General features: G+C 50.1%; 2 protein-coding genes across 3 annotated transcripts; both read right to left on the bottom strand.

Moving 5' to 3' along the window:
* Positions 1-98: 98 nt before the first annotated feature.
* bfsp2 (beaded filament structural protein 2, phakinin) lies at positions 99-4,180 on the bottom strand. The gene is made up of 7 exons (XM_026149518.1): positions 3,688-4,180; positions 3,159-3,241; positions 2,626-2,782; positions 1,687-1,848; positions 1,477-1,605; positions 1,151-1,383; positions 99-404 (listed from the first exon to the last, which is right to left on the bottom strand). The coding sequence occupies exons 1-7, from the start codon at positions 4,129-4,131 to the stop codon at positions 314-316; spliced, it is 1,299 nt and encodes a 432-aa protein (XP_026005303.1). The 5' UTR covers positions 4,132-4,180; the 3' UTR covers positions 99-313.
* A 3,373-nt stretch (positions 4,181-7,553) lies between these two features.
* On the bottom strand, positions 7,554-11,149 carry ccr9a (chemokine (C-C motif) receptor 9a). Of its 2 annotated transcripts, XM_026150708.1 has the most exons (4): positions 10,810-11,149; positions 10,567-10,620; positions 9,333-9,398; positions 7,554-9,223 (listed from the first exon to the last, which is right to left on the bottom strand). In XM_026150708.1, the coding sequence occupies exons 2-4, from the start codon at positions 10,567-10,569 to the stop codon at positions 8,126-8,128; spliced, it is 1,167 nt and encodes a 388-aa protein (XP_026006493.1). In that variant the 5' UTR covers positions 10,570-10,620; positions 10,810-11,149; the 3' UTR covers positions 7,554-8,125. The 2 variants fall into 2 exon arrangements, with proteins under 2 accessions (XP_026006493.1, XP_026006492.1); XM_026150707.1 differs by having other exon boundaries at positions 10,567-11,149.
* Between the last annotated feature and the right edge of the window lie 607 nt (positions 11,150-11,756).

Genomic DNA, 11,756 nt, shown 5'->3' with positions numbered 1-11,756 from the left:
AGGGCGGGAGCTCTGCATATAGTCAAGGGCGTTCTGTGACACGCTGACGTCATTCTCACACCTTTATTTGAGTTTGAAAGAAACAAGGAGCTCCTGAATGCACCGTCACATTCACTTTTATTAACACAGAGCAACACGAGTCTCAGGTCCAGTCGGGCTCAGGCGGGTCCTCAGGTGTTCTCGGCAGGTTCACCTGAAGACCGTTACAACACGTCACATCCACACCGAGCAGCTGAAACGCACACTGCACTTCCAGCATCCTCCACACCTGCACAGGTAGACCGGGTCAGCCTGCTCAGGCTTTCCTCTGGGGTCACTGTGCTGCAGGTCCTGGAGATCCTGGAGGGTTGCTCCTGGAGTCTGGAGCAGCAGCTCCCTCGGGCTCTGAGTGGAGATCTGAACACCTGGACAGGTAAGTGTTTGTGTTAGTTTTACCCAGAATCTCCTTTAACAGTCAGACTGAGTCTAATTCATATTTCGTGTTGCTCGCAGTGCCGACATCCTTCATCAGCTGATTCTGGAAACGTCTACATCAGTCCCAAAGTGCGGCCCCACCCCCTGCAGGTGGGCTGAAGTAATAACAGAAATTCCTGTGAGAATTTATGAACACTGACACAAATATATAAATGTGTGTTTTCTACAAACTGTAGCAGGAGGCTGTTATGCTGTGACATTACTGTGACATCATTGCTGTGACCTCTGACCTCTGCTCTGTGTTGAGGTATGAACCCTGATTTTAATCAAATTTAAGGGAAATCCATCACGCGCTCCCGTGAATGCTTGGTCACATGACCGAGTGTACGAGGCACTCTGTGACCTTTAGAGTAAGTCCCCCCCCCGCACACACAAACGCATGCATGCAGACACGTGCACATGCGCACACCTCTTATACACACACACATAAAAACATCTTCGTATCTAAGAATGCTCCATGCTTTTTATTTGTTTTTGTTTCTAATGTCTCTGTAAAGCACTTTGAATCACTTTGTTGTTGAATTGTGCTATACAAATAAATTTGCCATGCCTAAGAAGACAAAAAGATGTGACTGCTGAGAGGATTCTGATGGGATGTTACTGATTAGCAGGTGTGTGCGCTGACTAATGACCAGGCTTGCTCTGGTAACGTCTGTGTTCTGTGTCGACGACTCACAGCGTCTCGAAGCGGTTCTCCTCGCCGTCCAGGATGCCGTGGTACAAGTCGATCTCCTGCTCTAGCCGTTGCTTGTTGCTCAGCAACGTGTCGTAGTCGCGACGCTGCTGTTCGATTTCACTGCGTATGTCGGCTAGCTCCGCCTCCAGCTTGGCCACCACCGAGCCGAGATTCTGGAGCTCCATGTCGTGCCAGTGACGGGCGTCGCTCAGCGAGTTCTCCAGACCGCGTTTCTGCAGAGAGTGTATTTAACCAGTTAGTGGGAACTCGATCAGGTTATTGATCGCTTATTGATCTGTGCAGATCTTGCTTGCCATGTGGCTCACCAGGGCTCTGATAGACTCGGTCTCCGCCTGCAGACTCTGGATCTTACAGCCGGTGTCACTGCACTCAGCCTTCAGCGCCTCCACCTGTTCCTCCTCTGGACTCAGCTTGCTGCTCACGCACTGTGCCTCCTGCAGGACACACACCGCCACAGGTCAGACACGCCCACACACACACACCTTGGCACACCTGTGCAGGTGAGAGGACCTTACTTTACAGTCCAGGTAGGTGTCAGTCTCAGCCCTGCTCTTCTCCATCACTTTCTCCCAGTGGCTCCTGATATAGGCCAAGATCTGGTCCAGACTGGTTTCTATGGGCGCGTCGGGCTCGTCCACATCACGTCCCGCCATCTGACTGTACAGGATCCGCACATCCTGCTCAGAGAAGAAGTGGTCAGCTCACATGACCTTAGCCAGCTAAAGGAAGATCACACCTGCCACACGTGCTCTGAGTCTACTCTGACTTTACTGTGTCTCCGCTGTCACTCTTCTGGCTCTACTCTGACTCTACTGTGTGTCTGCTGTCAGTCTTCTGATTCTACTCTCACTCTACTGTGTCTCCGCTGTCACTCTTCTGACTCTAATGTGTGGCTGCTGTCACTCTTCTGACTCTACTGTGTGTCTGCTGTCAGTCTTCTGATTCTACTCTCACTCTACTGTGTCTCCGCTGTCACACTTCTGGCTTTACTCTGACTCTACTGTGTCTCCGCTGTCACTCTTCTGACTTTACTCTGACTCTACTGTGTCTCCGCTGTCACTCTTCTGACTTTACTCTGACTCTACTGTGTCTCCGCTGTCACAGTTCTGACTCTGACTCTACTGTGTCTCCGCTGTCACTCTTCTGACTTTACTCTGACTCTACTGTGTCTCCGCTGTCACTCTTCTGACTACTGTGTCTCCGCTGTCACACTTCTGACTCTAATGTGTGGCTGCTGTCACTCTTCTGACTCTACTCTCACTCTACTGTGTCTCCGCTGTCACAGTTCTGACTCTAGCTCTACTGTGTGGCTGCTGTCACTCTTCTTATTCTACTTTTTTTTATTTAAAAAAGCTTAAATTCTAAGATTTAGTTTTTCAGCCTTTCTCTAAATGGTGGCATCATCTGCTGCCGCAGCTTAAATTGGGAGATTTTTGAACAGAGTTTGGTGGGACCTGCTCATGGTTGTGCTCCAGACTGCGTAGCTCCGCCCTCATGTTCTCCATCTGCTCCTCAAGCTCCGCCTTCGTCAGGTTCGCCTCATCAATCACTTTGTACAGCGAGCTAATCTCCTCCTCCACTGCCCGACGGAACGGTTGCTCGTTCTCGAACCTGCAGGGGGAGCCACAGTCACTATGCCTGCAGCTGATGGTCCTGGTTCCTGAGCAGAACTAGGACCACCAGCCGCAGGACAACATGGAGGAGAGACTCACAGGGCAGGAGGCTGGTTATTGATCACCAGATGCTCCATGTTGGGGTTGTTTTTTAGATAAAGTCTATGATCAGTGCTTAAAAATAATGAATAATGTGGTTGATGATTGTGTCTGCTGTACCCTCCAGCAGCCACACAAGGGCACCATGTGATCACCTGAGACCAAAAGAAACCATCACTTCACATTCACGCTGCTGTTTACTGACAGAAGGTCTGTCACTGATCACTGCCACATTTCAGCTCACTGCTGATCACAGTGTGAGTTTGACCTCTGACCTGTCCTTGAAATCCTCAGCGTTGGCCTGCACGTTCTCTGTCTGCAGCATCAGCCGGGCGTTGTCCAGGATGGCTTCACTGACCTGCACAGAGTGTGGGAAAACAGAGCTGAGAGTGGCTGCAGCCAGCGGGGGGCATCGTTATCTCCACGCGTTACCTTTAGTGTAACGCCCCCGCAGCCTAACCTGATCTCAGGTGATCCAATAAAAACAGCAGCAAGACTCAAACACCGAATACTTAGTTTCTGTTCTCACACCTCAGAACATGTTTATCTGTGGAGGAATCAGCTGACGTAACGTGGCTGCTCGTGCACGGCTGCTCGTGCACACTTTTTAGGTTCACTTTTTTGCCTCAGGTGACTTTTGTATTTTAGGATTTTTTAGGCGAGGCACGTGGACCGTACGCGTCACTGTCACCACGATCTAAGAAAGGAGAGGCCTGAGTTGACCTTTGACCTCAGAGAGCAGCATGCCGATAGGATGAAGGATGGTGTGGAGATGGAGCCAGGTGTTTAGACCCTCCCCCTCACCTGTCTGTAAACCTCCTCCCACTCCCTCCTGAGGGGTCCCCAAGCTCCGGCGCTCGAGGCCTTGCGGTCCAGGCAGAGGCGGATCTGCTCCTCCAGCTGTTGGTTCAGCTGTTCCAGCGCTCTCACTTTGTCGCGGTATTCCATCAAACAGCTGTTCAGTCCCGCTGCCGCCGCACCGCTCCCCGCTGCTCGCTCGCTGCCTCGGGGCAGCACTGGTGTTGTGCTGCTCCTCATCCCCTGCAGGAACACGCTGCTGATGCCCAGAGCTCGCCGTGACACCCGCGTCCCCAGGCCAGAGGGGACACTCGCTGGTGGGGTGGAGCCTACAAAGACGCCGCGAGGGGCAGAGGTGCCTGCTGAGCCCATTCTCCCGCAGGAGGCAGAGGGTGGACGCTCGGCGGCCGTCTGTCCGAGGAAGGATGAGCGGCGTCGGGGCAGAGGCATGACGATCAGCACCTGCCAGTGTCAAACCGCTCAGACCCGCTCGCTACCGGGATTTATGCGAGGATGGCTGCTCTGGAAACATGGCTGCTTTTGTTCAGCCAGCGTTTGTGTTTGGAGCTTTTGTTGAAACAAAGAGTCTGAAAGAGCTGAGGCAGCAGAGCGAGCACGCGGGGGGGGGGGCAGGAAGGGTCCTGAAGCCTGTCTGGGTCACATGACACACACACACACACACACACACACACACACACACACACACACACACACACACACACACACACACACACACTGTTTATAAACAGAGAGCAGATGAGGGTTAGATCATCACTGCTGTTTCAGATCAATAAAGAATATCTGCTGTTAAACAGGTAAAGAACTCTTTAAATAAAGTTTAGTAGAAACAGCTGCGATGAATAAACTTCCTGTTTTGATAAACAGACTTGTTCTTCATGTTTCCTGGGAAAACCCTCAAAACATGACACACGAGCACAAAAATGAAGGCAACGCCATTATTCATGAAGGTAATAAAGTTTAATCTACATGTTTAAATAAAGTTTCAGCAGCATGGTTTCTTGTTTGAAGCCAGATGTTGTCGTGGTGTCGTTGGGTTCCTAAAGCTCCAGGGGTTTTAGTGGGCGGAGCTCGGGCTGAACTGAGGCAGACGCATTCAGGTCTGAAAGGCAGCGGCTGCTCCTGAACCTGCAGGTGTGCTTCAGCATTAAGGCCTTCACAGGTGTTCCAGTTACACCTGCATGCGTGCTAATCCCCACGCCCCCCACACTGCTCCTGATTGGTCAAACTGCAGCTTCCTCCCAGCCTCATTCCACCGTAAGCTCAGAGAAGGTGGAGGAGTTCATGCAGTGGTTCGGCCTCTCTGCTGTGCTCCTGTAGAGGACGCAGTCACTGCTTCTTCGTCGCTGTTTTGCCCTCACAGTCTCTCACAGAGACCTGAACCCTTCGCATCGTCTCGCTAGCTGGCAGATGTTGGCCCAGCCGTTTTTAGCTTCGTGTAATCTTTGAGTGTTTGTCGCCGGGCCGTTACCATGGCAGCAAACACAGAGCTGTTTGTCTGCGTGGAAACACCTGGGCCGTCTGTTCAGGTTTTGTCAGATTGTTTGTGCTGAATCTCAGCAGGAAGTGCTTTGCGGTTGGCAGGAAGTGGTGAATGCCAACGCAGCAGTTGAAAGTTTCCCAGCTGCTAAAAGATGCGTTGGACTTCTGAGGGTAAAAGCCCGTCTCATCCACCCTGTAAAGCAGACCCAGTCATCACTTTCAGCTTCCAAACACCTTTAATCTGAACTCTGGTTTCTGGTGTCCAGATTCCAACCATGAATCCCTTTAGAAACCTGCTGCAGCGCCGTCCTCCAAACCTTTCAAGACAAATGTCTGCTCCCATCCTTTAGATCCACCTCGGACAGAAAGTTGCGTTTGTGGATCACGGTGTCGTGCCTGGGAATATCACCTGAAGCTGGAGGAACACGTGTTTGCAGTGTGAGTGAAGATTCAGCTGCTCTGGATAGATTTGAGGAAGCTTTTGGAGATCAAACTCAGCCTCGACCTCCTAACTGTGCTTGACTTATTACGACAGCAGGGAGCTGCAGGAACACCTGCAATGGTCAGGTGGGACACGCCTTAAACCACAGTAAGTCATCATCAATCAGAGATCCAGTTCATAGGATAGTAGTTTCCAGCGTCGGACTCTTTCTGGTCCAGGTTCTGAGCACGCTCAGATCTGCATCTATAAACAACGTCAAAGATAAAAAGTCGGCGGTGGCGCCACTGAGCCAAGCACAGCAGAGCGTCGTCAGTCATTAAAGGAAGCACCGCATGTAAGTGACGCTCGGGTGAACTGGTCCTCTCAGCTGTTTACAGCACCTGGCCGCTCAGAGCTCAGGTAACTGTGCCCCTCATGGCCCAGAGGTCATGTTTGCATGACCCAGATGTCACAAAGCACCTGACTCCTGGCCCACGTGAGGCACAGCTGCGACCGCAAGACGTCAGGCACACCCAACTGTGGCCCAGAGCTGCAGATGTGGGCCACATGTTGGCCAGATGTTCAGCAGGGGCAGTGCAGATGTATGTGCTCTGTGGTCACAGTGAGAACACACACACACTGACTGTGTTAGCGTGCACGTGTTGCGTGAGTGGGCAACGTGACTAATGAGTGATAAGAGGCGGCAGTTTCTTGGTTCAAAGCCCTCTGACCAGTGTGATGGGCGGGGCTTAGCACTTCCTCTGTGAGGGCGGCTGGCTGTTTTCTTCTGGGATCAACACCTCAGCTCGCAGCAGGATCCTGGAACAGGCCTGACCTTTGCGTTTGAGCACTGTGGCGTGCCAGTCAGCGAGCTTTTCTGGTTTTCACTTCTCTGTCTGTCACATTTTGTTTTTGTCCCAGTGACCCATGAGAATATGACACCACACAGACCTGAGGTCAGCTTCCTTTTTCTCAGCCTCCCATCACTGAGCCTCAGAGAGGATGTGATGTAATGATTTTGAGGTTAGAGAAAGAGACATGTCGCAATCCCCGCTGTAAAAACAAGAGTAAAATAAGACGATGGCGTCTCACAGATGTCTCGTCTGTTCTCTCAGACTCATTCATCTGCAGAGCCCTGAAACAGAATTGGTCCTAGCACTGAACCCTGTGGAACTCCATAATTAACCTCAGTGTGTGAAGAGGACTCTCCATTTACATGCACAAACTGGAGTCTATTAGATAGATATGATACAAACCACTGCAGTGCAGTACCTGTAATACCTACAGCATGTTCTAATCGCTCTAATAGGATATTATGGTCGACAGTATCGAACGCTGCACTGAGGTCTAGCAGGACAAGCACAGAGATGAGTCCACTGTCAGAGGCCATAAGAAGATCATTTGTAACCTTCACTAAAGCTGTTTCTGTGCTGTGATGAGCTCTGAAACCTGACTGAAACTCTTCAAATAAACCTCTGCAGATGATCTGTTAGCTGTTTGACAACTACTCTTTCAAGGATCTTTGATATGAAAGGAAGGTTGGAGATTGGCCTATAATTAGCTAAGACTGCTGGGTCTAGAGATGCTTTTTGAGTAAAGGTTTAACTACAGCCAGCTTGAAGGCCTGTGGTACATAGCAGATCATTAGAGATAGGTTGATCATATTTAAGATCGAAGAATTAATTAATGGCAGGACTTCTTTGAGCAGTTTTGTAGGAATGGGGTCTAAAAGACACGTTGATGGTTTGGAGGAAGTAATTATTGAAGTTAACTCAGAAAGATCAATTGGAGAAAAAGAGTCTAAATGAACATCAATGGTACTAAGAGTAGCTGTGTGTGTTGTACTTGTTCACTGCTGTGTGTGCAGTGAAGCTGCTGAGGTGTGTTTGCAGAACAAAGATCATAAACAGGATGAGAGAAGGAAGGATGTGAAGAAAAGAGTGCGACAGCGTTTCATCAACTTCCCCGTTTTTCTCTCACACTTTATTTTCATAACTCAGAAAACCAAAACATTTACATTGGTGTGACGCACACACACTCACACAAACACACAAACACACAAACAGGGTTATATACAGCATTAGTCACATTTCAGCTTTGGCTCAGTTTCTGTTCAAACGCAGCGAGGAGACCGGTCCCGTCTCTGATACAGCAGCTAAAACGTCACATTTAAAAACAGCTTCATGTTTACTGTACAAGCAAGCCCTGAAAAGTCCTGGAAACACCTGGAAAAGTCCTGGCTCAGAAAATGATGTGGAGGTTTTACATTCTCATTACAAAGGTTTCTTTTTGTTTTCCCCAAAACTGTAAAAGCTGTAACCAGCAGGCGCGCCCAGCCTCCACCTGTCCTGTGCTCTGAGGTGAAGGTGTTCTCAGGTGAGCGGGCTATGACTGTCTGTGGGTGGATGTTAGGGTGAAGCAGCACATGTGTTGAATCAAAGCTTCTTAAAAACTCTTCCTGCGATCGAGGCGTCTGCTGTACAGCTGCCCTGGCACAAACAGGAAGTTACGCGGTGACGGTTTCTACAGCGACAGCGCCTGCGAGGTTTCGCTGTCAGACATCACCGAGGCTCGGGTGGAGCTCAGCGGGCTCCTGCTGGACTTGGTGGACAGCTGAATCTTGGTGACGGGTGGCACGCAGCGGCAGCAGCGCAGCAGGTGCACCACGTCACGGCGGAACCGTGAGCCCACGAAGACGTAGAGGAAGGGGTTGAGGCAGGCGTGCATGTAGGCCAGACTCTTCAGCACCTGCCCCGCCTTATCAAAGGCCTTCAGGTGATCGCAGTTCGTGATGGTGATGTTGGAGGCCTGCACCGCCTCCATCACCAGCACGCTGTTGTAAGGCAGCTGCGACACAACGAACGCCACCACCACCGCCAGGATGACACGCATGGCCTTGTGCTTCTGGAAGCCCTGGGTCTTGAGCAGCGTGGCGACGATGACGCTGTAACAGAAGGCCATGACGATGAAGGGCAGGCAGAAGCCCATGCTCACCTGCAGGGACAGTACCAGGATCTTGGTGTTGTTCCCCAGGTGGGTCGGGAACACCATACGGCAGTAGTCCTGCGTCCTCCCTTCCACCTTTGCGGGGGCAGCAAATACCAGCTCGGGCGTGGCAAGGAGCAGTGCAAGCAGCCACACCCCCGCGCACACCAAACGGCTGCAGCGCAGGCGCTCCACCTGCGAGTTGTGCGCCTTTGTGGTCTGCACGATGGCAATGTAACGGTCCACGCTAATGCAGGTAAGCAGCAACATGCTGCTAAACAGGTTCACCTTGTAGAGGGCGGAGTTTATTTTGCAGAGGGAGGTGCCGAAGATCCAGCTGTGCGACGCCTCGGCCGCCCACAGCGGCAGCGTGACCAGGAACAGCAGGTCGGCCACGGCCAGGTTCAGCAGGTACACGTCGGTCATCGTCTTCAGCCGGCGCCGGAAGTTCAGGTAGATCCACACCACGGCCAGGTTCCCGGCTCCGCCCACCAGGGCGATCATCCAGAAGAGCGGTGGCTCATAGTGACTCCTGAACACCCGCACCGACTCCCGGTCGCACAGCAAGTCGTCTCCGTAGTCCTCTGAGTAGTCATAGTTGTCAGAGGTGGCCGAGGGATTGAAAGCAGACGGCTTCTGATGGACAGAGACAGCACACCTGAGCACACCTGAGCACACCTGAGCACACCTGAGCACTCTGCTGATACATACTTGGATAAATCAATAAATAATCAGGGTTCGTTACCTCTGTGATCATTGTTGTGATGATGTCATCCATGGAGGTCACATTCATGGTGAAAAGGTCATCCACCTACAAACACAGGTGTTCGGGTTAGAAAAGGTGCAGCGAGTTTCACACAAACAAAACCTCCAAAAAGAGGAAACAAAATAAAAGAACAAGCTAAAGCCGCCTGGCGCCGCTCCTCCTACGCTCGCTGGTCACATGCTTTTTGTAGTTTGTGACGTTGTTGCTGTTGACTCATGTCTGTGTTGCTTCACTTTCTGCACGTTGTTTTTAGTCAGTGTAGGACAAAGGACATATTTTTACTCTCTTTGAAGTACTTTTACTCTGTTACTCTGTTACAAACTGTATTGTACTTTTAAATAGTACTACTGAGCCCTGATCCTACACTATAAAAGTACCCCCGTACAATAGCTTTACCAAAATAAAAGCCTTGGGGTGAATATAAGTGCTGTGAAACGTGTAACCGTCAAACTCACAGACATTAAAGAACTCGTTTCTTTAAATGAAGCTGAGGATTAAAGCGGATCACGTGCTCAAACACTGAAAACTCGACTGTTTGAATGTTTCAGGCATAAAAATGAGTCCTCGGTTTGACCACTTTAAAGTTTAAGCTCTTCGTCTCACATAGGTCTGCACACAGAGTACCTAACTTTGAGTGTTTGGGTCATTTAAGACTGTGGTATTAATAATTTTACTGATCCCAGAGTACTTTAAATTCTCCAGACGTGTCTGTGAGTCACAAATATCCTGGTCCTCCTAGGACCTGCGTCCACATATGTGGACGTCACATTTTGGGTTATTTAGACCAAAATACTAAATTTTGCTCTACAGGAGCCTGATATCCACTTACAGGACATTATGCTGCTACTGTTCTATTGAAATGTAAAATGAAAGTCCTCATATGTGGATCTCATTTTTCCCAGAAACACAAATCTGGTAATTCTGTGTTTTACATTCATCGGGTCCCAAATAGCAAAGAGAAATTAAAAGTGCTGCAGTACGAGCAGTTATTTATCGTCGTGTGCCTGTTAGAACCACTAAAACCAGAAACATCATCTGAAATCTCAGAGTCTGTGGTGAGGCGATCTGAGATCTGCTCACAACTAGACTATTATGGGATGGTTAATGATGAAGTGAAAAACATCTTTACACTGCGCTCGGAAATCAAAGTCTGCAGCTCGCCGCTTTCCCCATGAAACAAAGACCAGACACAGACAGACAGGCGTGGACTCACCATCAGGCGTCTCGTCGTCTCTGGTGTGTCTCGCTGTTTGGCGCTTTTTGCACTCTAAGTCCGTTAGACCACAAAAGTGACGTATGAAAGCAGAAGTTACATCAGCTGTCTAAGAGGAGTGGCTACGATTTCATAACGAGTAGACAGTGAGCACGAACGCATCAACATCCCTGAATGTTAGACCCCCAGAATCCAATGATCCTGAATCCGAACCCTTGAGAATAACAACAAATATTTACTTACAGCTGGTTAGAGTTGTACAAACTCTGCTATTGGCTGATATTTCCATGTATCACAGCAACATGTAAGGAGATGACTTCTGCACAGCACTGTGGTACAAAGGAGGCCTTTTGTAGGTGCTGAGCTGTTTTGAGGAGAGTTTAAAGGAAAATGAAAAGAGAAGCTCGGACACCACAAAGAGGAAGTCGGGGAAAATCAGCTGGCTGAACCCGGGAGCTCCTAAGAACTGAAAACAGAAGTAGCGTCACACACCGGGACTCGCCCGGGCTCACATGGTGAAGCCTGAGAGGTTACCCAGAATGCAGTTGGTGACATTTCCTCAGGTTTCTGCTGCTCTGTGTCACAGACACGAAGCTGCTGCAGGTTATACTCACAGATCCGCCTGGGTGTGAAACTGATCTGGGTGCAGTTTGACTTGTACAACTTTCTACCTGAGCAATCAAAGACGACATTCACAGGTGGCCGCATGGCTGAAAGCGGCCGGCCTGGGTTTGAATCCAACCCGCGGCCCTTTGCCGCATCTCGTCCCTCTGCTTTCCTGTCACTCTTCACTGTAGCCTTCAAAATAAAGCCGCCCAAACAAATATTTAAAAACAACAAAGTCACAAAGCTAAAGCTAAACACACTGAAGAAATGATGACATTCGGCCCTGGTCTGTGCACCTGGAGGGGGGCACACTTCTTCCCAGAATGAGTGTAAGTGTTGGGGGGGGGGGTCAGATTTGTTGGGCTTTGTATGAATCATTCTGCCACGCTGAACCAAAACTACACACATTTAAATCGTTTCCTGTTTCAAACATCACTCTCACTGCCTGCCGACCACTGTATCCATGACAACAAACACTCCCTAATATCAGAGACAACCCACGACTGTCTCGCTCTGACCTCAACGCCCCCCTCCCCCCCTCGCTCCGGGCCGACACGGTGCCTCACGTCTGCAGTGAGAAGTGT

The sequence above is a fragment of the Astatotilapia calliptera genome, chromosome 18, assembly GCF_900246225.1.
Source record: "Astatotilapia calliptera chromosome 18, fAstCal1.2, whole genome shotgun sequence".
NCBI classification, from domain to species: Eukaryota; Metazoa; Chordata; class Actinopteri; order Cichliformes; family Cichlidae; genus Astatotilapia; species Astatotilapia calliptera.
Note: the sequence above shows the minus strand (reverse complement) of the source record. Positions and strands in the feature narration are given on the sequence as shown.

What these genes read in the sequence shown, in the direction of transcription:
- ccr9a (XM_026150707.1), bottom strand. An exon ending in TCACAACAATGATCACAGAG is followed by an intron (nt 9,224 to 9,332) that starts GTAACGAACCCT and finishes TCTGTCCATCAG; the next exon opens with AAGCCGTCTGCTTTCAATCC.
- bfsp2 (XM_026149518.1), bottom strand. Translation starts at nt 4,131, where the DNA reads ATGCCTCTGCCCCGACGCCGCTCATCCTTCCTCGGACAGACGGCCGCC. An exon ending in GCTGAGGATTTCAAGGACAG is followed by an intron (nt 2,783 to 3,158) that starts GTCAGAGGTCAA and finishes CTCCCCCTGCAG; the next exon opens with GTTCGAGAACGAGCAACCGT. An exon ending in CCGAGTCTATCAGAGCCCTG is followed by an intron (nt 1,384 to 1,476) that starts GTGAGCCACATG and finishes CACTCTCTGCAG; the next exon opens with AAACGCGGTCTGGAGAACTC.